The sequence below is a fragment of the Ctenopharyngodon idella genome, chromosome 10 (genome assembly GCF_019924925.1).
Source record: "Ctenopharyngodon idella isolate HZGC_01 chromosome 10, HZGC01, whole genome shotgun sequence".
Taxonomy (NCBI): Eukaryota; Metazoa; Chordata; class Actinopteri; order Cypriniformes; family Xenocyprididae; genus Ctenopharyngodon; species Ctenopharyngodon idella.
The window spans coordinates 860,001-887,064 of record NC_067229.1 but is presented as its reverse complement, the minus strand read 5'-3'; the positions used below and the strand labels follow the sequence as shown (position 1 = coordinate 887,064).

General features: G+C 40.1%; 2 protein-coding genes across 2 annotated transcripts in view; both read right to left on the bottom strand.

Moving 5' to 3' along the window:
- Positions 1 to 5,358: 5,358 nt before the first annotated feature.
- pparda (peroxisome proliferator-activated receptor delta a) lies at positions 5,359 to 14,670 on the bottom strand. Its single transcript, XM_051908671.1, has 8 exons — positions 14,464 to 14,670; positions 7,342 to 7,735; positions 7,071 to 7,210; positions 6,850 to 6,988; positions 6,565 to 6,767; positions 6,268 to 6,474; positions 5,890 to 6,133; positions 5,359 to 5,800 (listed from the first exon to the last, which is right to left on the bottom strand). Exons 2-8 carry the CDS (start codon positions 7,709 to 7,711, stop codon positions 5,553 to 5,555), a joined length of 1,551 nt encoding a protein of 516 aa, XP_051764631.1. The 5' UTR covers positions 7,712 to 7,735; positions 14,464 to 14,670; the 3' UTR covers positions 5,359 to 5,552.
- A 439-nt stretch (positions 14,671 to 15,109) lies between these two features.
- def6b (DEF6 guanine nucleotide exchange factor b) overlaps positions 15,110 to 27,064 on the bottom strand; it is a 12,997-nt gene continuing 1,042 nt past the window's right edge. Inside the window, exons 3-11 of the mRNA XM_051908670.1 lie at positions 25,595 to 25,774; positions 23,682 to 23,909; positions 23,454 to 23,600; positions 23,270 to 23,378; positions 22,866 to 23,164; positions 20,691 to 20,857; positions 16,207 to 16,405; positions 15,643 to 15,733; positions 15,110 to 15,567 (exon numbers count right to left, since the gene is read on the bottom strand). Of these exons, the coding sequence (XP_051764630.1) occupies positions 15,386 to 15,567; positions 15,643 to 15,733; positions 16,207 to 16,405; positions 20,691 to 20,857; positions 22,866 to 23,164; positions 23,270 to 23,378; positions 23,454 to 23,600; positions 23,682 to 23,909; positions 25,595 to 25,774 (1,602 nt within the window). The 3' untranslated portion in view covers positions 15,110 to 15,385. The remainder of the gene's footprint in view (positions 15,568 to 15,642; positions 15,734 to 16,206; positions 16,406 to 20,690; positions 20,858 to 22,865; positions 23,165 to 23,269; positions 23,379 to 23,453; positions 23,601 to 23,681; positions 23,910 to 25,594; positions 25,775 to 27,064) is intronic.

Below are 27,064 nucleotides of genomic sequence, written 5' to 3'. Positions count from 1 at the left end.
TGCTTCCACAACTATCTCTCAACACTCCCATAATCACCCAACAACGGCCTCACAACTGTCAAAACAACCAAATTGCTCTTAAAACGTCCCCACAATGCTCATGACGCTCCCATAACGCTCGAATAACCCTCTCACAATGCTCCCATAATACCCACAATGCCCTCACAACCTTGTTGCAACACTCTCAAAATGTATTCAAAACGCTCTCACAACGTTCCTGCAACCCTCACACTATGCTCACATAAACCCCTACAACACCCTCACAACCTTCTCACAACGTACCCAAAATTCCCTCACAATGTCCCCTCAACACCCTCACAATCTTCTCACAATGCCCTTACAACGCTCTCACAACGCTCCTGCAACCCTCAAACTATGCTCCCATAAACCCCTCACAGCGCTCCCACAACGCTCCGTCAACCCTCAGTAGAGTACCTGCAGCATCTCTCTGGTCTGTTGCAGTTCTCTCTGCAGATTCTCCTCTGCGACGACGCGGTCGTGTCGCTCCGCCTGCAGCCGCTGGGTCAGCGTGTACTGGTCGCAGTGAAACCCCAGTGCAAACTGGGTAAACGCGCTCTGTGTGTGCAAGTTCACAGATGTTAGCGACATCTGGAGATGTTACATCTAACACACTGAGAGAGAGACTCACCTCGACCTCGTCCTCAGTCATCTCCACACTGCTGTGAGAAACATTTCCTGTTAGCGTTAGCATTAGCAGCCTGATACTGTGTGTGTGTTTCGTTGGGTCTTTACCTCTTTAATCCCAGTCTGTCCATGATGGATAACTTCTCCCAGGAAGCCGCCAGCAGCTTCTTTGAGTTTGGATCTGTTTAGTGTGACCAAAACCAACTAAAGTTAGTGTTCATCTCAATACGTTACCAAAACGTGCTATTTTGGTACTATGTTTAAAAAAAAAAACTATGATAATACAATGGCATGTTTGTGTGTGTGTGTCGTACCGTCATCGCTGTCGTCACTGTCTCCCAGTATTCCAGTATAATCACACAGGCCTGATTCATTCATCTGCTGATAAATCACACTGACAGAAACTAATAAAACACAATGTCATCTAGAGTTTAGTCTCTGTGTTTGTATCGCGTCCGTTCAGAGATAAAGAGTCAATCATAATCTTCTTAGCGCTGGTCAGGACTGAACACTGATCTGGAATCATCCGTCGTGATCTGAAGTGCCTCAACACACGCACAACACAACTGATCCCAGAGCAGCAACAAAACACACTGAACAAACCAACAACATGAAAGAGCTGCAGGAGGAACCGGGACGTCAAGGGTTAAAAGAGCCTGAAAATGACCAGAAAGACTCATAAATCATCACACAAACATAAAAGGGTCAAAGGTCATCAGAACTGAGTCATACAGAGACCATCATCAAATCACCGCAAAAGAAAATATAATAAATAAATATAAAATGTAATTAATCATTTTTAAAACAAATAATTTAATAGTTTTTTAGTTATATTTAATTGTATACATTTTATTATTATTATTAATACCCTGGTTGTGAAACTATAAGAAAGTAAAATGCAGGATGCATTTCCATATCTGACCACAAGAGGACGTTACATTGTGTGCAGTGACCGGTGTTTGAGATCTCAGAGTCAGAGGATTGAATTACTTACAAAACTCAAACAAACAAACAAACAAACTAACTAACTAACTAACAATTGATATTAATAAAAAAACACCCCTGACAACCTCAAAGAAATCCTGTGAACAATCTTCTCAGGGTAATTCAGTAGACCTCTGAGATTCATTACGTTTCTGAATGTGTTTCATAAACAGACTGTTTGGTTTTGTAACAGCAATTCAGCATTCCTCACGAGCATCTAAGGCCGCATGATTTGAGTGCTGATCCGTCTAATCTGTATTAGGGAGATTTCAGCATCTCGTGTGACCAAATCCTGACCAAACCCTTAAACCCTTTTGTTTTGCGCTCCGAGTCAGCGGGAGACAAACAGACAGAAAAACGACAGAATCCGGACTGGAATCGGACCGCTTGCTGGGACGCGGAACCTGCGCAGAACACACACACAATGGAGAGAGGGGGCGAGTTATGCCGCCCTGGGGCCACATTGTTCATTCAACATCTGCAGAGCACATTCACACACACACACACACACACACCCTTAAAACAAAGGTTATACACAAACAATCACACATAATGATAATCAGGTTTAGATGGGCGTGTGTCATCCTGTGATCCACATGATTGTTTTATTCCTCGTGCATTTAGTTACTGACCTTACAGAGAGGAAACAAATCAAACAGAACACAGGGTCACGACCTTCAGCTGAGGAGGAAATATACGTAACAGACAGGAAACAACCTTACAGAAGAGCACAACTCAGAGGAAGAGCACGTACCTTTGGAAACCTCTCGCTGACCCTCACGCCCTGCGATTCATCACGACTCTTAAATCACACAACGAGCCTCAAATACATCTCACTGACCATCTGAACCTCAAGAACACCACAGTGAAGATCAAAAGCACCCCACTACTCATCCTCAAAAACACCCTGATGATCCTCTAAAATCTTCTAAAACACCCACCGAAACCCCAAAACACCTAGATTATTCCCTTAATACACAACAACCCTCAAAACACCCCAATGACAAAATCACACCAATGATCCCCTAAAACACCAAATGACCCTTGAATACACCCACAGAAACCCCAAAACACCTAGATTTCTCCCTAAATACATAGACCCTCAAAACCTCCCCAATGATGCCCTAAAACACAAAGTTGACCATCAAAAATACCCCAATGATTTCCTAAAACACCCACTAAAACTCCCAAAAACTCATGTTACTCTCTAAATACTTAGTGACCCTCAAAATCACACCAATGGTCCACTAAAACACCAAGTGACCCTCAAAAACACCCACGAAACTCCAACATCTAGATTACTCCCACACCCCAGTGATCCCCTAAAACACACAGTGACCCTCAAAAACACCCCAATTGCCCTTTACAACACCCATGGATCTTCAAAAATGCCCGCTACATCTCCAAATTACTCTTATGACCCTCAAAACATCCCATTGATCACCTAAGACACCCACTGACCCTCAAACACACCCCCAGAAACTCTAAAATATCTAGATTACTCCCAAAATACATAAAGAACCTCAAAACCTTCCCAACGATCCCCTAAAACACCCCACTGTTGCCTTAAAAATACTTATTGACCACCCAAAACAACCACTGAACCTCAGAAACACCACAATGAACCCTTAAATACCCATAGTCTCAAAAACATCCCAAAATCAATCAAATACACCCACAATCATCAACCTGACCCTCAAAAACACCCCAATCTCACATTATGCTACTGAGAACACAAATGACACTTTAAATGGCACCTTAAATACCCACACTGACCTTCAAAAATAAACAGTAGACAACTGCAACCTGACCCTGCAAAACATCCCAATGAAACCCTAAAAATATACATTGACCCTAAAAACACAAAAAAATTACAACCACTCAAAACAGCCAGTAAACTTCGAAAAACACGAGTCCTTAAAATACCCATCAAGACTGCAAAAACATTATACTGACCCTCTAAAACAACCACTTACCTCATAAATAATCCAGTGACCCCTGTGTGAGCATAAGAGATGTTCATTTGGTTTGCAAAAACATTTATGAAATAGCCCACAAGATCAATCTGAGAGGTTTTACCCTGTAGTTTTATTTAGATGTTTTACAAAAGCCGGTAGAAAACATCCCCCTGCAGTTCAGTCAATTCAGATGGAGGAATGTGTCCACATCATTCACATTACCAGGAAACAAATGGACAGAATCCCATCCGACAGAAAGACACGGACACATTTCACCGGCACTTGTCTCCGGTCAGAACGCACAGATTCACAGCATGTCATGTCTACAGGAACCAGTTAGCAGCACGACCATGACACATACAGGAAACGACATCAGACTGAGGCCTACAATGCACATAGGGTCAAAGGTCATAGCGGATACAGGAACAGCTTTGCATATCGATATGCTCCCGTTGGGATGTCGTGTTGCGTCTGATTCAGGAAACTAACTAATAAAGCGTAATTAAATAATATTTGTATAAACTCTGGAGTCAGATATTCAATCACTGATCTGAACTCTGATATAAATGTGATCACAGTACATTTCTCAGAAACGCAAACAAAAACAATTAAAAAAAATGGAAAGTTTGAGGTTTTAAAAGTTGTAATAACGTTGTTCGGGTGCTGTGATAGCGATTAGGGAAGATTCCTGCTGAAAAAAAACAGCCTGCATTAGTTAGCTGGTCTTAGCTAGTTTTCTAGCTGGTTTTTGAGAGTTTTTGGGCACTTTTTGGCTGGTCAGGCTGGGAGACCAACTTAGCTAGGACCAGCAGAACATATGGTTTAAATATTGGATTTTCATCAGCGATCTAATTTTCATATCTTGAAGAGTGAAGGATTATTTTTAAAAATGTGTTTTTCAGGCTGAATGAATGAAGTATGTGAGTGCGAACACTTCTAGTTACAGTTTCACGTATTGTTTTGTTACGAAATGCGTCAGAAAACAATTCATAAAACAATGCAAGTACGTGTTGCATTCTCAGTTTCGCCTACAAGAGGCGCTAGCAGACATTAACGCAATTGTTCTTCTTCTACAGTCAGCTCAACTACGGTCTAGATGCCACAACATTTAAAAATCTTGCTCAACAGGTTAGATAAAGTTAGTTCAACTGTTTATATGTAGCTAGCTAAAAAACACATCTTGTTTTATAATGTTAACGTGCTTATGTAGTGTGTTTTTGGCCTTCAAGGTTTGCAAACACCAGCATAACAAAAGGACAAATGTATCCCCTCCTGTTCGAACCGCCTGCTCTAAGTGGGACTTGAACCCGGGTACGCCGGCATAGGAGGCGGGCCCTCTAACAAGGAGGCTAAAGACTGCAGTCTCTAGCATCAGTCGCTAGAGCACCTCTTGAGATCAGGGGAGTGAGGTTTACATGCACAGCTCTTACCAGCCTACGTCCGTTACACAAAGAACATATTAGTAACATTTAACATTACTAGTCTGCGAAACAACCCAAAATAGATGGAGCAAAATAGTTTTCACTAGTAGCAGCAACCTTTGACGTTTAACGTCAGTTGGCAAAAACGCTTGTCATGTTGCGCTACAGTAATTCGCAGGTGTCTTTTCTTATCCCCCCCCCCCCAAAAGAAACGACCTTATACATCTAAAAAAAAAACATTGTGCCATCAAAGACATTTTCATCCCCATTGTAAATAGGAATGCACTGCTGCGATTTGAAGTTGAGAATATTTGTGGTTTGAGGTGGTTAAAGAAGGTGTGACGCATATGTGAGGCAGATTTGAGCAGCAAATGAGGGTCTTTATTGCGTCTCTTCGACCTGCACAATCTCATTGGCCGGTCTGGTTCAGAGTTCAGTTCGCATTTCATCAGTAACAAATCATCCAGTCGCATAAAATCCAAAATGTTTAATAAAAATAGCAGTAGGTCACAGTGATTGGTCCGCGTGCCTGGAATGGTTTGGGTCAGTACATGTCCCTGTAGATCTCCTGTAGCAGCGGGTGCAGCGACGTCTCCGACTCAGTCTTCTTGATCTTCTGCACCAGCTGCGCGTTCTCCGTCACCAGCTGCCGCAGGTCTGCGAGCTTCTGCAGCAGTTTGGGGAAGATAAAGCCGGCGTCGGGATGATTGAGCTGCAAGTGCTGATTGAGGGCCTGGAGGATGCTGTCCTGGATCTCCTCCACCTGGTGGACGTTCATGAGTCCTGGACGATCTATGTTTAAGTAAACAAACCAATTTTATTTACACGTCAATTCTCTTACAAGTTCCATTATGAACCACTAGGGGTCGACGAAAGCTCACCTCCACACAGGATAATGGCAGCCACGAACAGGGCGAGGTCGCTGTCGTCCAGCTCGAGAGCGTTAAACTTCACCGCAAACTCAAACTTCGGCTCCATGATCTCGCTGAAGGGTTTGCGAAGACTGCGGAGGAACTCTCTCGTCACGAAGCCCCGCCCATTCGCCACCAACAGCCCGTCCTTATTCATGAGCGATGGCAGCATGGCGAAGATCGCCTCGTGGACACCGTATTTCAACAGCGTCACCTGCGGGAGCGAAGGGAAGCTAGTCAAGAGTCGAGAAAACAAATTTCTGCGTAAATTGTTCATAAAAGAATTCTTGCGTAAACTTGTTGGTTTTACAGAAAAAGTAATTTTCATAAATTACACCGTTCTGTTACCTGGTCATTCAAGAAAAGGTCAATGAATCCCGGGATGCTTTTGGCAAACTCTGTGAGTTCTCGTACGGTTTCCACGGTTGTACATTGACAGCGGTAAAACACATGCACGCCAATCTCCTTATTGGGCGGAGCTCCGTTAATCACCTGATTCCAGACCAGTCCGTTTTCCGCCTGCCACAGCGAGTCCATGTCATGAATGACAAATGGCTGAAGAACACACAAAGAGAAACCGGTTTGTTTTCTCGACCATCTTTATTGACAAGGTTGCTTTACGCTTGACTTTCTCAAGCGGGTTACCGGGCTTGCGTTGGTCTTCCCCGTCAGGATGTTGCGAGCTTTCTTCTTGGTCATGTTCAGATTCTTCAGGTAGGCGTTGTTGACCCGTTTGGCGAGAGACTTCAGATCTGAACCGCTGGAGGTCTGAGAGCTCTTTTCCCCCGCTAACAGACCCGCGACTAGCTTACGCTTCTCTGCCTCCGGCATCCGTCCGTATCGGATCGCTACAAACACAGAATCACATTGAACACCGTAGAAGTCAAGTTTGTTTTATTGTTCACGTGTGTCTGTTGTCGTTTCGCTCACCGTCATGGGACATCCCGAGCATCAGGCACTTCTGAAATCGACAGAACTGGCATTTATTCCGACTTTTCTTTTGGATCTTACAGCTGCGGTCACATTTCTCATATTCCAACTTCATTCGAATGGTCCTCCGGAAGAATCCCTGAGAGACACAGAGACACAGTCCAGTCTGGGAGAACATACTAACAGATTTTATGGAGTATGATGCAAGCATGACCTCTGACCTTGCAGCCCTCACAGGCATGAACGCCGTAGTGGAATCCCGACGCTCTGTCTCCACAGATACGACACTCCATGTTTAGCCCCGCCCCCTCCTCACGGCCCTGCAGGAGCTGCTCTGACAGAGGCGACGCTTTGCAGAGATCTAGACACAAATACAGAACTGCATTTCTATGCGAGAATCAAACACGTCTCCTTCATGAAATTGTGCAAACGCATATAAAAGTGTGTGAAACTAATAATCCACCCAACCACCACCATCATCATTATCCTCACCTGTGGAGGCTGCTGTAGGTTCAGGACTGGCTGTACTGCGGCTCGTGTTGCTGTGCTCTTCCAGTTCGTTCGCCTCCTGTCGGTTCGTCTCCCAGCTAAGCTCCTCCCCCTGCAGAATCTCGGCTTTCTGAGGCTCCACCCTCACATCCAGCTCCAGGTTAAGCTCCGCCCCCGCTCCAAGCTCACAAAGCACATCCTCAAGTTGCTCGTAATCTGGTCCCTCCCCCTGGCTAATGCAGGGGGAGGAGTCTTCACTCGCCATACACTCACTGACTCCACCCACTGCCCCTGGATCTTTGGGTAATCTGCTCCTCACAGTCACAACCGCCGAGTCTCTTCCATCCATCTCCAGAATTTCAAACACGCTCATGAGCCGCCACGGTCATAACAGCATCTGCGAGAGACAAACACGTCACAGAACTGTGTCATAATTAATTTCTGCAATATTTATGACATTATGCTAATGATGAATTGGTTTGTTGAGCACAGTTTTTCATTTAAATGTTCATGTTTCCAATTGAAATTTAAGGTAAACTTTTTACATTTTTTTAGCACAGGTTAGCAAAAACACACAAAACCAAAATAAAGACATTTTCTAAATGAAAGCCTTTTTTTTTTCAAAAAGCAAATTGATGGTTGGGATTGGGAAATGAAATAAGAGCTTTAGTACAACCAGAAAGACATAAAGATTTGCTACTGTCATTCTAGAAAGCATCTGATTGGACAGAAAAGTCCATATACGACCCTGTGAACAAGAAAATGTCATCAATATTTTTGGTCAGTTTTCCCAGAGTTACACTAACATACAGATTAGCTCAATTATAATTGTAATAAAAGACTATTTAATAAAAAAGTTTGTATATTAGTTGGCACACAAATTTAATTTTTTAACTTCTGTCTGAAAAAATGACATATATAATTTATACTTTATACTATATAATTATAAATGAGTAATATTACCAATATACCCGAACAAGCTGTCTTTTGTACTGTAAGTTGTTCTTTAGTTTCATAAAGTCCAATCTTAAAAGCGCCTGAAGAGTGTGTGTGTATTCGAGGAACAGTTGAAATAACACAACACTGATTTGACAGCTGCATCGTGTTCAGAAGACACCAGAAACCTGCGGTACGCCCACCCCCGACCGACTGACGCACTGCATTCTGGGAACTAACACACACCAGCTGCAGAGACATGAAACGTCTGCGACTAAACCAAAGCAAAACCCAAATGTTCACAGACGCTCTTTAGACCTTTGACACACACACACACACACTGATCGTACAGACGAAACCTCTGTGAGTGAATTTCTCAGTATTAGTTTCAGCAGAAAGTGCCAATGAAAGTGTCAGAATGAAGAGCAGAGGTCAGTCAGGCCCGTCACTGGAGCGGCTGCAGGCAATGCCTCTCACTGGAGCTCAAACTCAAACTCTAAAGTCTATGAACTGTGACAGAGTTTACACATACGCTGCCCACAAACAAACACCACAGCCTTTGTCTTTGAACCCTGCAAGTTTGGAGAACATATTTTAAAATACAAAAGAAAATATATTTTAATCACAAGCTAGCTTTGATGTAGCGATGTGATTGGTGTGCGTATGAATTACATTCACACAGTAATTGGTCGGTTCAAAACATACTAATTGTTGTGAAGCGGAGAACAGTTTCCCACATTGTGCACAAAACAAGCTAAACCAAACTAAAGAGATAAAATAAGATAATACTTTTATGTTAGTCTTAGTCTACAGTTATAATTTGCTTTACAGTAAAACTTAAAACTAAAGTAATAAAATGAATATTAATTAGTTAATTAGTTAATTAATTAGTTAGTCTATAGTCATTATAATCTGCTTTACAACAAAACTAAACAAAACTAGAAATAAAATAGTAAAATTAATAAAATAAAATAATAGTGACAAGATTTAATTTAGGGTTAAGGCCTGTTAACGATAACTATAACGGGAAAGATATAGTTCTAAAAATCATTCTAAATGTAACAGAATAACAGAGTTCACACCACAACTATAACAATAACGATACAGAGGAATGATATCGTTGGAATCAGTCTCAGAATTATTTTTTCCAGCTGATTAAACATTGACAGCCAATCAGAATCCATCCTGCTTTTAAGAGCTCGATCATATAAAGCGGCAGACGAAAAAACTGCAGCGTGCTTATAATAAACAGAACAATATTGTCCATTGGTGTGGACACTAATATAGTTATCATTATAGTTATCATCCGACGGTGTGGATGCTAATATAGTTATCGTTCGCTGGTGTGGACGCTAATATAGTTATCGTTATAGTTATCGTCAGTTAGTGTGGACGCTAATATAGTTATCATTATAGTTATTGTCCTCTGGTGTGGATACTAATATAGTTATCGTTATTGTCTGTTGGTGTGGACGATAATATAGTTATTATAGTTATCGTCCGCTGGTGTGGACACTAATATAGTTATCGTTATAGTTATCGTTTGCTGGTGTGGACGCTAATATAGTTATTGTTATAGTTATCGTTTGCTGGTGTGGACGCTAATATAGTTATTGTTATAGTTATCGTCCGCTAGTGTGGACGCTAATATAGTTATCGTTATAGTTATCGTCCGCTGGTGTGGACACTAATATAGTTATCGTTATAGTTATCGTTTGCTGGTGTGGACGCTAATATAGTTATTGTTATAGTTATCGTCCGCTAGTGTGGACGCTAATATAGTTATCGTTATAGTTATCGTCCGCTGGTGTGGACACTAATATAGTTATCGTTATAGTTATCGTTTGCTGGTGTGGACACTAATATAGTTATCGTTATAGTTATCGTTTGCTGGTGTGGACGCTAATATAGTTATTGTTATAGTTATCGTCCGCTGGTGTGGACACTAATATAGTTATCGTTATAGTTATCGTCCGCTAGTGTGGACGCTAATATAGTTATCGTTATAGTTATCGTCCGCTGGTGTGAATGCTAATATAGTTATCGTTATAGTTATCGTTCGCTGGTGTGGATGCTAATATAGTTATCATTATAGTTATCGTTCGCTGGTGTGGACGCTAATATAGTTATCGTTATAGTTATCGTCCGCTGGTGTGGACGCTAATATAGTTATCATTATAGTTATCGTCCGCTGGTGTGGATGCTAACATAGTTATCATTATAGTTATTGTCCTCTGGTGTGGACGCTAATATAGTTATCGTTATTGTCTGTTGGTGTGGACAATAATATAGTTATTGTTATAGTTATCGTTTGCTGGTGTGGACGCTAGTATAGTTATTGTTATCATCTGCTGGTTTGAATGCTAACATATGTAGTTATGATAGTTTTCGTCCACAAAACTAAAAATAGTAAAATAAAAGGTCAAAGGTCACTGTGAGGCGCGCGACATGCTAACGCACTACACATACCATTCCTGCAGTATACAGTAATAACTTTGATTTAAATGCAAAATACTTTTTAATGTTCCTGCAGTGTGCACTAGTATTGCATTCTGAAAGCTCAAACGACCTTTTGACCCCAACAATGTGAAAGGCAGACAACTTTTGACCTCTTATAAATAGCCCAAACCACCAAATTCAGGTCAGACCTGTAAGAGCAGAGGATCATGGGACTGGAAGCAGGTGCTTGAAGAGGTTACTGAAGTGCCCATGGCAACAGCATCGCTGATGTCACTTCCTTACCGGAGTGAGGTTAATGAGTTCATTAGAGAGAGTAACTCTGCTAGTTAGACCCGTCGACTAATCAAATAACGGTTATGTGACTAAACAATGAGCAGCCAATCAGTTTACATCAGAACACACATCATCGTAACACACATAAACCAGCAGCATGAAGACAACTAACCAACCCACACTGACCCTGATGATGGTCCTCTCCGTCTATAAGCCAATTAGCACTCATCAGTATTCATTAGCTGCTCATTAGATGTTTACCAATGGCCTCTACATGAAGGATTTTAGGGGTTTCAATGTCATAACAACGGTCTAGTCAATGCAGTTCGTATGAAATCGATTGGGAATAAAGAGAACGCAAGTTCATGAATTATATTTCTCCTTCATTTTCTACAGGAGAACTTATATATACTTCAAGTAAGAGCCTTTATCAAACCAACCAGCAAAAAAATGTTCAAACATTGTTTACAGAAAGTTGTTAGCAAAAGTAAAAGTATTTAAGAAGCACTTTGTACTCAAATTCTTTTATGGGAATAAACCAGAAACTATCTACGCTATGAATTTTTAAAATCGCACTTCTACCAAATATCACCACTGAACAACCTCACAGCTCGCGGTGTGTCTGTCTGGAAACATTTATACGTTATCGCTAAAAATCAATTTCTCTATAACGACAGCGATTTTATCGTTCAGAACTGACCTGATTTACAAAAGCCCAACTGGAACTGTCTGTCTGACATTCTCATTGGGCAACAGACGCCTACGTCAAGAGTGCGTTAAGCCCTAAGTATACTAAGTTTTTTTACGCGTACGCTAGTGTACGCACATAGTCGAACACACAGCCTTGCAAAGTATACTTCACTTCACTCGTACGCATACACAGGCGTTCAACGCATGGGCAGTTTTGAGCAATCTCTCGCCACGAGTTACAACCCATGTAAATATATTTGTATTCTTTCATGCTAGAGTTGTACAAATGAGGGTACTTTCTAACTTCTTCACACAATCTCTCGTCTATATAAGCCTCCATCGTCGCTGTAGCTCGCATGTGTTCCGGTCTGTTCTGTTTATGCAGGTTTTCTTTGATTACCTTGTGAATTACACCAGAAACTTTTTAAAATATGAATTTTGCCATTAAACGCTTTTTAAAATCAACTTCTACCGAATATCAATCATCTCTGAACAACCTCACGGCTCTGTATGCGTCTGTCTGGAAACGTCATTGCTAATAATACATTTCTCTATTACGAATGCGATTTTATCATCCTGGGGTGTGTTTTCCAAAAGCATCGTTCGCCAACTAATCGCAAGTTCTGTCTTTACTAGCATAGTTCAACGATTTGGTGTTTCCCGAAACCATCGTTCAAACAAACATTCGCAAACTGCATCACAAACTTGTGTGGTTAGAAGTATAGTTTCTTGTTTTTATGACATGTGGACTTAATAAATCATTATCTTGAGTAAAATAAGCAAGCTGACATTAAGTACAATGTATATCTTTTATTTCGAATATATATAAATGTAATTTACGTATTTTAGTTTTTCCAAGAGATTTGAAGCACCGTTTTTCAAGAGTGCGCATGTGCGTACGTGGTCTGGTGCGTAAGAACAAGCCTATGATTGAATCTGGAAATAAAGCAAAATAACTGAGAAAAATGAGAATTAGTCCTCTGATGCCATGTCCGTAGCTTATAGCAAAAAATCTAGCATTAATTCGATCTCAAACGGATTCATTTAAAGAAGTTATTACTCCATCTGCATGACTGAACAACAGGTTAATGACAATACGGTTTCAGGAAACAGAGTCGTGACTAGCTAGTTGATTTTGTTGAACGATGCATCATATTATGGTAGTGAAGCGGCGAGTTATGTCGTTGTACAGGAAACACACCCCAGATCTGACCTGATTTCCAAAATCCCATTGGTCAATGGACACCTAAACCAATGGAGTGTTATTTTGTTAACTTTTGACCACAACACAGAGCGCCGCTTTCGCAAACTTTTGCGTTTCACCATCTCAAACACTTTTATACAGCCATCAGGAACGTGAGACAAAAGAGACAGACAGCCTGGGAAAATCACAAGCGTTGACATTTATGCAGACCACAGCAAGGAAGGAAGGAACCTTAGACGTAGTTGCCTAAAAAAATAAAACACAAAGGAAAGAAGAGAAGGAGACGCTTGTCATGTGTTCAACACAAAACCACAAGAACACTGACTGAGCAGATCTACGACTGTCCCTCTGAGATGAGTCAGAACCCACACACTTCATTAGATCTCTGAGAGATAATGCTAAAGGTTTGTGAGACACTACCCAGATAGCACACGTACGTCTGCGAAACGTCTATTTGATGTGCGTTTTTGTTTTTTAGAGTGTTTGCTCATCTGCAATACGTCTATGTTACCTGTCAGATGTCAAATAGACGTCTTTAAGATGTTTATGATTTATAATGTATGTAAAACTGACATCTTAAAGACGTCTATCAGATGTTTGTGAACAGCAGGTGCTTTCAGTGACCCATATAGCACACGAACGTCTGCAAGATGTCTGTTAAAGATCACTTGATCTGGAAAGCATCTGCTGTTCACAAACATCTGATAGACGTCTTTAAGATGTCAGTTTTACATACATTATAAATCATAAACATCTTAAAAACATTTTCTAAACATCTGACCGAAAACGTCCTATAGACGTATTGCAGATGTGCAAACACTCTTAAAAATGCGTCTTCCAGACGTAAACGCACTTCAAATAGACGTCTCCGAGATGCATGTGTGCTATCAGGGTAACGAGGCGATGATGATGTGTTATAGTGAGAGATCATGACTCCTCAGGGTCAATGAACGGGTTCCACCACAAACATCTCAAAGTTCACATCAACATATTTTTTGTTCGGGTGTGAGAGTGGGCGACTCTGGCCTTGACGTCTTCTTCATGTTTGTATGTTTACATGAAGCTGAACCTGTGATGAATGAAGCCACTTCAAAGTGATTTCCAGCCATTTCACAGCCTGTTACTGGAGTCCAGTGAGTGTTTGTGTAAAGTTAGTAAATACACACTGTGTGCCAGTATGTTGCAAGAGGACAGACGTCCCAAAACCACCCCAAAACAACTTTCACCTACAAAAAACACAAGCCACATCTATCTATCTATCTATCTATCTATGCATCTATGTATGCATCTATGTATCTATCTATCTGTAGTTCTATGTATCTATCTATCTATGCATCTATGTATCTATCCATCTATCATCTATCTATCTATCTGTAGTTCTATGTATCTATCTATTCATCTATGTATCAAGTCTTTATTATTCGCGCGATATGTCAACACAATACTCTTTTTGAAACTTTATATGCGCGTAAACTTCATGGTCTCAACTTCATGGTAAATAATCCATCAGAGTCTCATATGACTCCGGTCCACATGACAAAACAAACGGAAAACAAACTTACGAGACTTTTTTACCGCGTCAGAACGAACGATCCCGAAAGTTTATTCCTTCCGTTCGCGTTGTTTTTTCCCCTGACGGATCAGCGAGAATACGAGAAACGCTCCATGTTTACCGGGACGCGCTCCGCTGCGCTTCATCATACGGGAGTCCCGACGGCGCGAGCGCTCCGGATCACACGCGTCACGGCCCCGCTCCTGGATGACGTCATAGCGGCTCATTTTAACCCTGTAAGAACCTCATCGTGTGTATTTATCGTGCGTACATATCATTCACATATGCTGCATTGTTAAAAAATGTACTTTTAATATTTGTTATAAAATCTGCAGCACAAACAATATACATTTACTTCCGAGTTTTCGCGCTCACTTCCGGTCACCGCCAGCAGATAGCGCTGTTCGCCGCATAAACAGACATAAAAACCGAATTAATGTCTGTACAAAGTTGAGAGGATATACGTTTGTCAAATGCTTTGTTTTAGTATCCAGATAATCGTATAAACGCTCAAAACGCATTATTCTCTCATGTAAGATGAGACGCATTTGTATAAAGCGAATGACAAATTTGACGTTTTTACCAAGTACTTCTCCAGTAATTTGTTGAGTAAGATTATGGATTATAATGTGTAAATCAGTATGGAGACTCACAGATTTAGTTTTTCTAATCATTTATTCTCTTTCAAGACAGTGAACGAGAGATAAAGAGCAGTTCTACACAAGCACAGCATCTTCTGCTGACACAGGAAACAGGAAGTAAAACCACAAGTTTCACAAAAAAAAAAAAAAAACAGCCTAGGTCTATCAGACAAGAACAACAACAAAACATGTATATTTCAGTCATGATTACAGCTGCTCTGATTCATTCACAGTCAGTTTAGTTTGCTATTTCAGGACATTTCAGTCAGGTTTATCACTGTTATGTCAGGTTTATTCAGCGTCAGTCGGCTCTGTGTTTTCATTGTTGCAGCAGTCCATATTCTCGCTGCCGCTGTTGTCTTCACAGTCAAGGCTATTCTGTTTGTCTTTCTGTGGAGGTCTCGATTCGGTCTCGCTGACAGAGGGGATGCGGACTGGAGGGGCGAGAAGATTACTGGAGGATGCTCTCCTTTCTTTAAGACAGGACAGAAAAACAGAAATCAACACATGTTCTTGTAGCATTCAAAATGCATAAACACTTAACAAACCTCCAGGGCCGATGGGATGCATCAGGCGGTTCATCTGAACGTTCCAGTGTTTAACGCTCGTGCTGGCCTGACGAAGTTTACGTTGAGCGGCCTGTGGACGACACGTGTTCATGAGTGTGGACCCAGCGAACAAAAATATGTTCTTAAGGTCCTTTCCCACCAACAACGATAACTATAAATATAACTGTAATGATAACTATTAGCATCCATAAGTTATGAAAATGTAATTTATAAATGTTCTCTGAATGTTCAAAACGCCCAGTTTTTATTAATGTTTTAAAAACAGTTTTTTATATATACTTTTGAATGTTTTCTGAACATTTTGAAACAAGTAGTAACATTTAAAAAACATCAGGCAAACATAAATGTTACAGTTAAAAACTTTCCATGAATGTTTTTGTAATAACTTTGAATGAAAGTTCTAGTAACATTACTGGAAGAACGTTTGTTCTTAACTTTGAGAGAACCTTGCCACAATGTTAGCTAAAGTTCTGTGAACGTTCTCTGTTAGCTGGAGAGGAACACGTGATAAACACAACACAAATGCTGTGCCGTTGAGCTCACCGCGATGTCCTGGTCCACTCTGCGTCGACTGGCCCGCACTTTTTCCAGTTGCCGCTGGGCCTCGTCCAGAGCCTGAGACTTCCTCTCCATCTCCTGCTCGAGCTCCTGCTTCTCGCGCTGGGTCTGCAGGAGCTGCTCTTCCTGATCCTCCTGCAGACTCAGCAGAGACTTCACCTTCTCCTCCTCCTCAGCCAGCAGCCTGGAAACACCAGTGGCACTATAAAGCTAAACGCTAGTGCTAAACTAAACACAGAAACATATCAAACTAAACACAGAACTAAACCTAAACAAAAGAAACATCAATTCTAATGCACCTAAACACCAGAAACATCTGCTATCATACTAGAAATATCACTGCTAACACAGCTAACACTGGAAATATCCACGTTAAAACAGCTAAATACCAGAAACATCTACTAACACCGTTAAACACCATCACTGCTAACACAGCTAAACACCCGAAATATCACTGCTAACAGATAAACACTGAAAATTTCAATGTTAGCACTGCTAAACACCAGAAATATCACTGCTAACACCGCTAAACACCAGAAATATCACTGCTAACACAGCTAAACACCGAAAACTATCAATGTTAACACAGCTAAACACCGGAAATATCACTGCTTACACAGCTAAACACCAGAAATATCACTGCTAACACAGCTAAACACCAGAAATATCACTGCTAACACAGCTAAACACCAGAAACATCTGTTAACACCACTAAACAACAGAAATATCACTGCTAACACAGCTAAACACTAAAAATATCAATGTTAGCACAGCTAGACATGAGAAACATCTGCTAAACATCATCACTGCTAACACAGCTAAACACCAGAAATATCACTGCTAACACAGCTAAACACCGAAAATATCAATGTTAACAGCTAAACACCCGAAATATCACTGCTAACAGATAAACACTGAAAATATCAATGTTAGCACCGCTAAACACAGAAAATTATCAATGTTAACACAGCTAAACACCGGAAATATCACTGCTTACACAGCTAAACACCAGAAATATCACTGCTAACACAGCTAAACACCGAAAATATCAATGTTAACACAGCTAAACACCGAAATATCACTGCTAACAACCACCAGAAACATCTGCTAACACAGCTAAACACCAGAAACATCTGCTAACACAGCTAGACACCAGAAACATCTGCTAACACAGCTAAACAAAATAAATATCACTGCTAACACAGCTAGACACCAGAAACATCTGCTAACACAGCTAAACACCAGAAATATCACTGCTAACACAGCTAAACACCAGAAACATCTGTTAACACCACTAAACAACAGAAATATCACTGCTAACACAGCTCAACACTAAAAATATCAATGTTAGCACAGCTAGACATGAGAAACATCTGCTAAACATCATCACTGCTAACACAGCTAAACACCAGAAATATCACTGCTAACACAGCTAAACACCGAAAATATCAATGTTAACAGCTAAACACCCGAAATATCACTGCTAACAGATAAACACTGAAAATATCAATGTTAGCACCGCTAAACACGGAAAATTATCAATGTTAACACAGCTAAACACCGGAAATATCACTGCTTACACAGCTAAACACCAGAAATATCACTGCTAACACAGCTAAACACCGAAAATATCAATGTTAACACAGCTAAACACTGAAATATCACTGCTAACAACCACCAGAAACATCTGCTAACACAGCTAAACACCAGAAACATCTGTTAACACAGCTTGACACCAGAAACATCTGCTAACACAGCTAAACAACAGAAATATCACTGTTAACACAGCTAAACACCGAAATATCACTGCTAACAACCACCAGAAACATCTGCTAACACAGCTAAACACCAGAAACATCTGCTAACACAGCTAGACACCAGAAACATCTGCTAACACAGCTAAACAAAATAAATATCACTGCTAACACAGCTAAACACCAGAAACATCTGCTAACACAGCTAGACACCAGAAACATCTGCTAACACAGCTAAACAAAATAAATATCACTGCTAACACAGCTAAACACCAGAAACATCTGTTAACACCACTAAACACCAGAAACATCTGCTAACACAGCTAGACACCAGAAACATCTGCTAACACAGCTAAACACCAGAAATATCACTGCTAACACAGCTAAACACCAGAAACATCTGTTAACACCACTAAACAACAGAAATATCACTGCTAACACAGCTAAACACTAAAAATATCAATGTTAGCACAGCTAGACATGAGAAACATCTGTTAAACATCATCACTGCTAACACAGCTAAACACCAGAAATATCACTGCTAACACAGCTAAACACCGAAAATATCAATGTTAACAGCTAAACACCCGAAATATCACTGCTAACAGATAAACACTGAAAATATCAATGTTAGCACCGCTAAACACAGAAAATTATCAATGTTAACACAGCTAAACACCGGAAATATCACTGCTTACACAGCTAAACACCAGAAATATCACTGCTAACACAGCTAAACACCAGAAATATCACTGCTAACACAGCTAAACACAGAAAATATCAATGTTAACACAGCTAAACACTGAAATATCACTGCTAACAACCACCAGAAACATCTGCTAACACAGCTAAACACCAGAAACATCTGCTAACACAGCTAGACACCAGAAACATCTGCTAACACAGCTAAACAAAAGAAATATCACTGCTAACACAGCTAAACACCGAAATATCACTGCTAACAACCACCAGAAACATCTGCTAACACAGCTAGACACCAGAAACATCTGCTAACACAGCTAGACACCAGAAACATCTGCTAACACAGCTAGACACCAGAAACATCTGCTAACACAGCTAAACAAAAGAAATATCACTGCTTACACAGCTAAACACCGAAAACTATCAATGTTAACACCGCTAAACACCGGAAATATCACTGCTAACACAGCTAACCCCCAGAAATATCACTGCTAACACAGCTAACCCCCAGAAATATCACTGCTAACACAGCTAAACACTGGAAATATCACTGCTAACACCGCTAAACACCAGAAATATCACTGCTAACACAGCTAAACACTGAAAACTATCAATGTTAACACAGCTAAACACCGGAAATATCACTGCTAACACAGCTAAACACTGAAAATATCAATGTTAACACAGCTAACCCCCAGAAATATCACTGCTAACACAGCTAAACAATGAAAATATCAATGTTAACACTGCTAACCCCCAGAAATATCACTGCTAACACAGCTAAACCCCAGAAATATCACAGCTAAACACTGGAAATATCAATGTTAACATAGTTAAATGCCAGAAATAGATCTGACACTAAAACTAAACATCAGTGCTAAAACACAGGAGCTAATGGCTCTTTACATCAGCAAAATGTGTAAAACAACAGTGTCTAAACTGAAAACTAACGCTGAAAAAAATCAACTTCAGACCTTGTTAAACTGTGTTAAGTTACACAGGCGTGAGGAGAAACTAAACACCACAGCTGTAAAGCATTAAACGTTATGCGTAACTTGTTTTATTTATCAGGTAAACCATAACGGTCAGGAATCAGTGTGTCTGATTAGCTGATGACGATAATGAGGTAAAAACTGTTGAGCAGAAACACGTCAACATTTGTGTAACATTTATTAAGACGTCCAAACCACAACATAGATAACAGGAAGTGTGACTTATACTGTGTGTGTGTGTGTGTGTGTGTGTGTTCTTGTATATATGGTTTATGAGGACACAAATGTGTATAAAGACATGGGTATTACAACGTAAACATGGTTTATAAGGCCACTTCCGGTGTCCTCATAAACCGAATGGCTTAAAAAAAAAAAACTTACTAAATGGTGTTTTCTGAAATTCAAAAAATGCAGAATGTTTTCTGTGATGGGTCGGTTTAGGGGTAGTGTAGGGGGAGAGAATATACAGTTTGTACAGTATAAAAACCATTACGCCTATGGAGAGTCCCCGTAAACCTGTGTGTGTGTGTGTGTGTGTGTCAGTGTGTGTTTGTCAGTGTGTGTGTGTGTTTGTCAGTGTGTGTGTGTGTGTGTGTCAGTGTGTGTCTGTGTGTGTGTGTCAGTGTGTGTGTGTGTGTGTGTGTCAGTGTGTGTGTGTGTGTGTGTGTGTGTGTGTGTGTCAGTGTGTGTGTTTGTCAGTGTGTGTGTGTGTGTGTGTGTGTGTTTGCCAGTGTGTGTGTGTGTGTGTGTGTGTGTGTTTGTCAGTGTGTGTGTGTGTGTGTCAGTGTGTGTGTGTGTGTGTGTGTGTCAGTGTGTGTGTGTGTGTGTGTGTGTGTGTGTGTGTGTGTCAGTGTGTAAGATGCATTTATGGGTTTCTAAGTGTGAGGGCAGCGCTTCCTTTGAGTGTTACTCACAACCTTTCTGTCTCTCTCTCTTTCTCTCTCTGTATGTCTCTCTGGTTAGCCGTGTGTGTCGTGATGAATGTGTCGTGATGAGTGTGTGTGTGTGTGTGTGTGCGCACCTGGTCTGTGTGTATCTGTAGGTCTCTTCCTCCTGTCGCGCTCTGATCTGTTGCTCTAGAGCTTCCTGCAGTCTGTGATGAAGATCTTCCAGCTCTCTGATTCTCCTCCGCTGATGTTCGGCCTCCAGATCACGAACCGCCACCTCTGCTCGAAGATTCGCACGCGCCTGCCGCACACACACACACACACACACACACAGTTTAGCTTGACTGTTCATATGGGACTTCCTGCTCATGTCCATTGCTCTTCAAAAGTCATACTTTATACTTTTGATGCAGTTTTTTCCACTTTAAAAATGCAGTTCGTTTAGTTGTAAAAAAAATAAATTGTTTTTGCTACTGTACCTTTAAGACTTGCATACAGTTGCAAGAAAAAGTATGTGAACCACTTGCAGAATCTGTGAAAATGTTAATAATTTTAACAAAATAAGGGAGATCATACAAAATGCATGTTATTTTTTATTTAGTACTGTCCTGAGTAAGATATTTTACATAAAAGATGTTCACATATAATCCACAAGACAAAAAAAAATAGCTGAATTTATTAAAATAACCCCATTCATAAGTATGTGAATCACTGATTCTTAATACTGTGTGTGGTTCCCTGGATGATCTACGACTGTTTTTTTGTTGTGTGATGGTTGTTCATGAGTCTCTTGGTTGTCCTGAGCAGTTAAACTGAGCTCTGTTCATCAGAAAAATCCTCCAGGTCCCAAAAAATCTTCAGTTTTCCAGCATCTTCTGCATATTTGAACCCTTTACAGCAGTGACTGTATGATTTTGAGATCCATCTTTTCACACTGAGGACAACTGAGGGACTCAAACACAACTATTAGAAAAGGTTCAAACATTCACTGATGCTCCAGAAGGAAACATGATGCATTAATAGACGGGGGGTGAAAACTTTTGGAATTGGAAGATCAAGGTAAATTGTATTTAATTTGTCTTCTGGGAAACATGCAAGTATTTTCTGTTGCTTCTGAAGGGCAGTACTAAATGAAAAACAATGATATTCAAGCGAAATAAGAAAAATTTGGACATCTTCATCCTGTTCAAAAGTTTTCACCCCCCGACTCTTAATGCATCATGTTTCCTTCTGGAGCATCAGTGAATGTTTGAACCTTTTTTAATAGTTGTGTTTGAGTCTCTCAGTTGTCCTCAGTGTGAAAAGACGGATCTCAAGATCACTCAGTCACTGCTGGAAAGGGCTCAAATATGCAGAAGATGCTGGAAAACTGAAGAATCTGCAGGACCTGGAGGATTTTTCTGAAGAACAGAGCTCAGTTTAACTGCTCAGAACAAACAAGGGACTCATGAACAACCATCACACAACAAACAAACAGTCGTAGATCATCAGGTAACCACACACAGTGTTAAGAATCAAGGGTTCACAAACTTTTGAACGGGGCCATTTTAATAAATTCAGCTATTTTTTTTGTCTTGTGGATTATATGTGAACATCTTTTATGTAAAATATCTTACTCAGGACAGTACTAAATAAAAAATAACATGCATTTTGTATGATCTCTCTTATTTCGTTAAAATTTTGCACATTTTCACAGATTCTGCAAGGGGTTCACATACTTTTTCTTGCAACTGTATATAAATGACCTGTTCTAGTACAGTTCATACTGTCATTTATCATGTCAAGGTGTTGATTTGTGAATGTGGGTGTTAATTTTAATTAAATGTAAATTAATTTAAATTTAAAACTTTTTTTTTTGAATAAAAGGATATTTTATTTAAAAATTTTAACTTGTTAAGATACATCACACTCTTTAAATTAAGTAATTTATTTTGACTCATTTTTTATTGATATTAAAATTATATTTTTAAAAAAATAAAATTAGATTTTTAACTTGTCTAGATATAATATCACACTCTTAATGTTTTATTTTAAATGAAACGAAACAAGTCATTTGTTTAGATTTGTTATTATCAACATGAAAAACAGATTTTATTTAGAATTTTTAACTTGTCTAGATATAATATCACACTCTTAATTTTTTAATTTAAATTAAATGCAAGTAATTTGTTCTGATTTTTTTATTAACGTTAAAATAAAAATAATATTTTATTTATTTATAATCACAAATCCTTTCTTTGAAAATATGAAATATGTCAAGACAGTTTAATGTTTGTAATGTGTGTGGATGTGAGAGCGTGTCTGTGGACCTCCTGCGCCTCGAGCAGCTGCTTCTGCAGGGTTTTCTGCAGCTCCTCATGCTGACTGCGTCTCCTCTGCTCCTCCTGCTGCAGCGAGGCTCGTGTCTGTCTCTGCGCCTCCTTCAGCAGCTCCAGCTCGGCCAGCTGCTCCTCGCGCTCCCCCTGCAGCTCCTGCAGCCGCCGCGTCTCCTCCACCCGCAGCGCGCGCCTCCGCTCCCGCTCCTCCCGCAGCTCCCGCCGCCGCACCTTCAGCTCCTCGTGCAGCGAAGTCCTGCCGTCCGCGGACAGACGGAGAGCGGTCTGGATCGCTGACGGAGAGACAGGATCAGGTAGAGTTTAGGGGGATGTTTAAATATTTCTATTGTGCCCTTTGAGAAAATGACTTTTGTACTGTTTCTGCGGCGAGATCAGACCTGTGATCCACTCCTGTCTCTGTCGGGAGTCCGGCGCGCTGATCTCGAAGGTCTTGTTGAGCGTCTTCACGCAGAACATGCACCTCTTCCCATCCCTGTCCGACAGCACCTGTCAATCACAGCCGAGACGCATCAGATACGGAAACACACTGGACGGACACTCGGGGCGAACGCAGCTCCGTACCTCCACACAGCAGTTCTGGTCCATCTCAACGACGCCCTTGCAGTCCTTCCCGTCCTCGCTGACGTAGTAGGAGAGCGATCCGGGCTTCAGGCAGAACCAGCGCTCCGTCCAGTTCCTGCGCAGGTGTCCCTTCTTCCACAGGTATCCCTGAAACACACGTGCACACGTCACACGGACGCCGGTTCGACATCGGACCGGTGCCTGAGTGAGGAAATGACATCAGCGCACCTCTTTCAGCACGTTCCCCACCATCTCTCGATACACCTTCTCCACGGCCATGGAGAGGCTCTCGGCGTCGTCTGCTCGACTGGCGGCCGCCGCGTTCACCAGCTCCAGGAAGCTCCAGACGCTCAGGCCGTCCTTCTGAAGGGCGTCCCGTGACAGCAGCTCCTCCAGCTCCACGCAGCTCAGCTCCACCGTCATCACGCTGCTGATCTTCCTCAGCAGATACTCCGCCTGATCGGGGATTCACTCACATAATCAACTGGGAAAACCTCATTATGCGCTTACGATCCAGGAGATTCCGATGAAAGATTATCAAAACACGTCCTAGCCGGCACGCGACTACCTTAAACATTTAAATAACGTTTAGAAAACGTTTTTAATAATGAAAAACGTTTACAAAACATTGAAACATCATCTAACACTAAACGGTTAACAGTTGTTAATTGATAATTATATTTACATTTTTACATCAAAAAATCAAAACAAAACATTGAAACATTTAACACAAAATGGTTGCAAAAAGGTTAACTAAATTTTTTAATATTTTTATTTTTTATTTTAATTTTTTCATCTATATGAGCTCATTTACATAAATATATATATGAAACGTGTGTATATACTTAAAATATATTTAAATATAAATAAATTGGTGCTGTCTAATCGATTAATAGCGATTAATCACATCTAACATAAAAGTTTGTGTGTGTGTGTGTGTACATATATATATATATATATATATACACACACACACACACATCTATATATACAAACTTTTATTTTAGATGCGATCAATCGATTAGACAGCACTAAAATAAATATATATTTACATTTTAACATCAAAAACCAAACATTGAAACATTTAACGCTAAATGGTTGTAACAATGTTAACTAAATACCTTTTAAATATTTACATTTTTTGCATCTATGAGCTCATTTACATTAATATATATAAAAAACGTGTGTATATACTTGCAATATAATGAAATATAAATAAATTTGTATTATCTAATCGATTAATCATGATTAATCCCATCTAACATAAAAGTTTGTAAATATATGTATATATACACACAAACTTTTGTGAGATGCGATTAATTGTGATTAAACGATTTGACAGTACTACAATAAATAGATAAATATTTTTCCATTTTAACATCAAAATATTTAATAAATTGAAACATTAAATGGTTGCAAAAAGGTTAAACTTAAAATACTTTTATAAATATAAATATGAAAAATGGGTTTATATATTTCAAATAAATTTAAATTTTAGCACATAAAAATGTTTAAAACCATTGAAACGTTTAACACTAAATGCTTGGAAAAAGGATAACAAAATACTTTTATACAGAAGATTAACAAAATATGTACATTTTTTATATATTTTCATTTTTTTTGCGTCTATAGGAGCTAATTTACATAAATATATATAAAAATGTGTATATATTTTAAATATTTTCGAATTTAAATAAACATATAGCTATATTTAAATATATAAGTCTATGTGTGTGTGTGTGTGTGTGTGTATATATATATATATATACACACACACACACACACACACATATACAATGGTAAAAGTTCAAGATCTGTATGTAAAGCAAGAAGTTTAAACAATGCCGCAAAACTGAAACAAAATTCAACAGTGATTCAACCTTCGTCGTAAACACTGAAATGCCGGCTGGGATCAGAATAACGTCAAGGGACGTGATTGAAAAACTAAATCGAGTGTTGATGTTATGGTGGTCAAGCTGGTTTCTGAAACATGATAGCTGGTTTGTTGCTGGTCCAAGGTGGTTTACCAGCCTGACTGAGATGGTTTACCAGGTCTACCAATGAAGTAGATCACTTTGGACCAGCTAATGTTTATAAATGATGAAAACGCGTGTTGAGGGTTGAGACGCGTGTCAGCTCACCTCCTCTGGCACGAGAGCGAGAGGGTATTTGTCATCCGCCAGGAAGTTGAAGAGACACCAGAGCCGCAGAGCATCCTGATTGGTCAGAACCCGGAGCGTGTTGGGACGGTAGTTCTTCTTGGAACACAGAGTCCAGCACAGCTCATCGACTTCCTCTTTAACGAACGTCCCCTCCGTCACCTGACCACACAGCAAACGCAACGTCATCTCAGTTATTTCTCTGAGAAGTCAATGAGTTTCACTACACTCTTAAAAATAAAGATCCTTTACTGGCGTCAATGGATCCATGAAGAACCTTGGAACTTTTCCATTCCACAAAAGGTTCTTTAGAGTTTTAGAATTGTTCCTTGGGGAACCAAGGCATCGCTGTGAAAACTCCCTTCTGGAATCTTTGTTTTTAAGAGTGTAGCTATGTTTACATCCAAAGTTACGAATTTAACTTGTGCGCAAAATTGGAATATTGCATTAAACGTTTGCGAATAAAGCAGTGTATCCATCCCATGTGCTCAAGAGAACAAAACCGTCACTTCCTGAAAAAATTTGTGCAAAACATCTGTAATAAAAACGGAAGCTTCCGTCAGACGAAACACAACAAACGCTGTCATGTGATCTTGCGATCGGATGCTGGTGTTTGGGAACACAATCGTGTGAGACGCTTCTGGAGGGAATTAAACCAAATCATTCTGATGACAGACTTTGACTCAGGTGTTTCAGAACCAACATTTGAGATGCTGCGATGTGATTGGTCGGCTGGTTAGTCCAGTTATCCAATCACAGTCTCAGGAGTTTATTGAGAGATGTATTTGGTAAATGTGTTTCCATCGTAGTTTATGCGCATGTCGTCACATCGGATAAAACAATTATCCGCCTCAATTGAGCGCATACGTTTTTTTAGGGACAATACATCGATTTGCAATACAATTATTCTGGATCGATTCTGATATTTTCCGAATATATTGCGAATCGAGTCTGCTCATAGTTTTTAACAGCAGATGGCGCTACATGTTTTAGAAACACACACACTCTGCCTGATTCCAGTTCCTTTACACACCACTTCAACCTAAAATAATCATTCATAAAGTTCAAAAAGGTTGAAATGAATCACAAGGGTGTTCGCAGTGGGCTGTGTTTACATTAATCGCGCGTCATAAAAGCATTCTGAGCCGAGGTGCAAGTATGTTTAACCACTTACATGACTCAGCCGAATGCACGAGCGCTCTTCTTCATGAGCATTTGAGCATGCAGTTAAAAACTAGCCTAGAGCGCCATCTGCTGTTAAAACTGAACTCAGAATCGATTCGAGAGAGAATCGCGATACATTCGGAAAATATCAGAATCGTTGTATAGCAAATCAATGTATTGTCCCAGCCCTACTTTTTTATGCACAATTTTAGAATATATACGCATCTTGGTGTTTCCATCTAGAGTATTTTATGCAATATATCAATAATGCGCATAAAAATAGGTGGA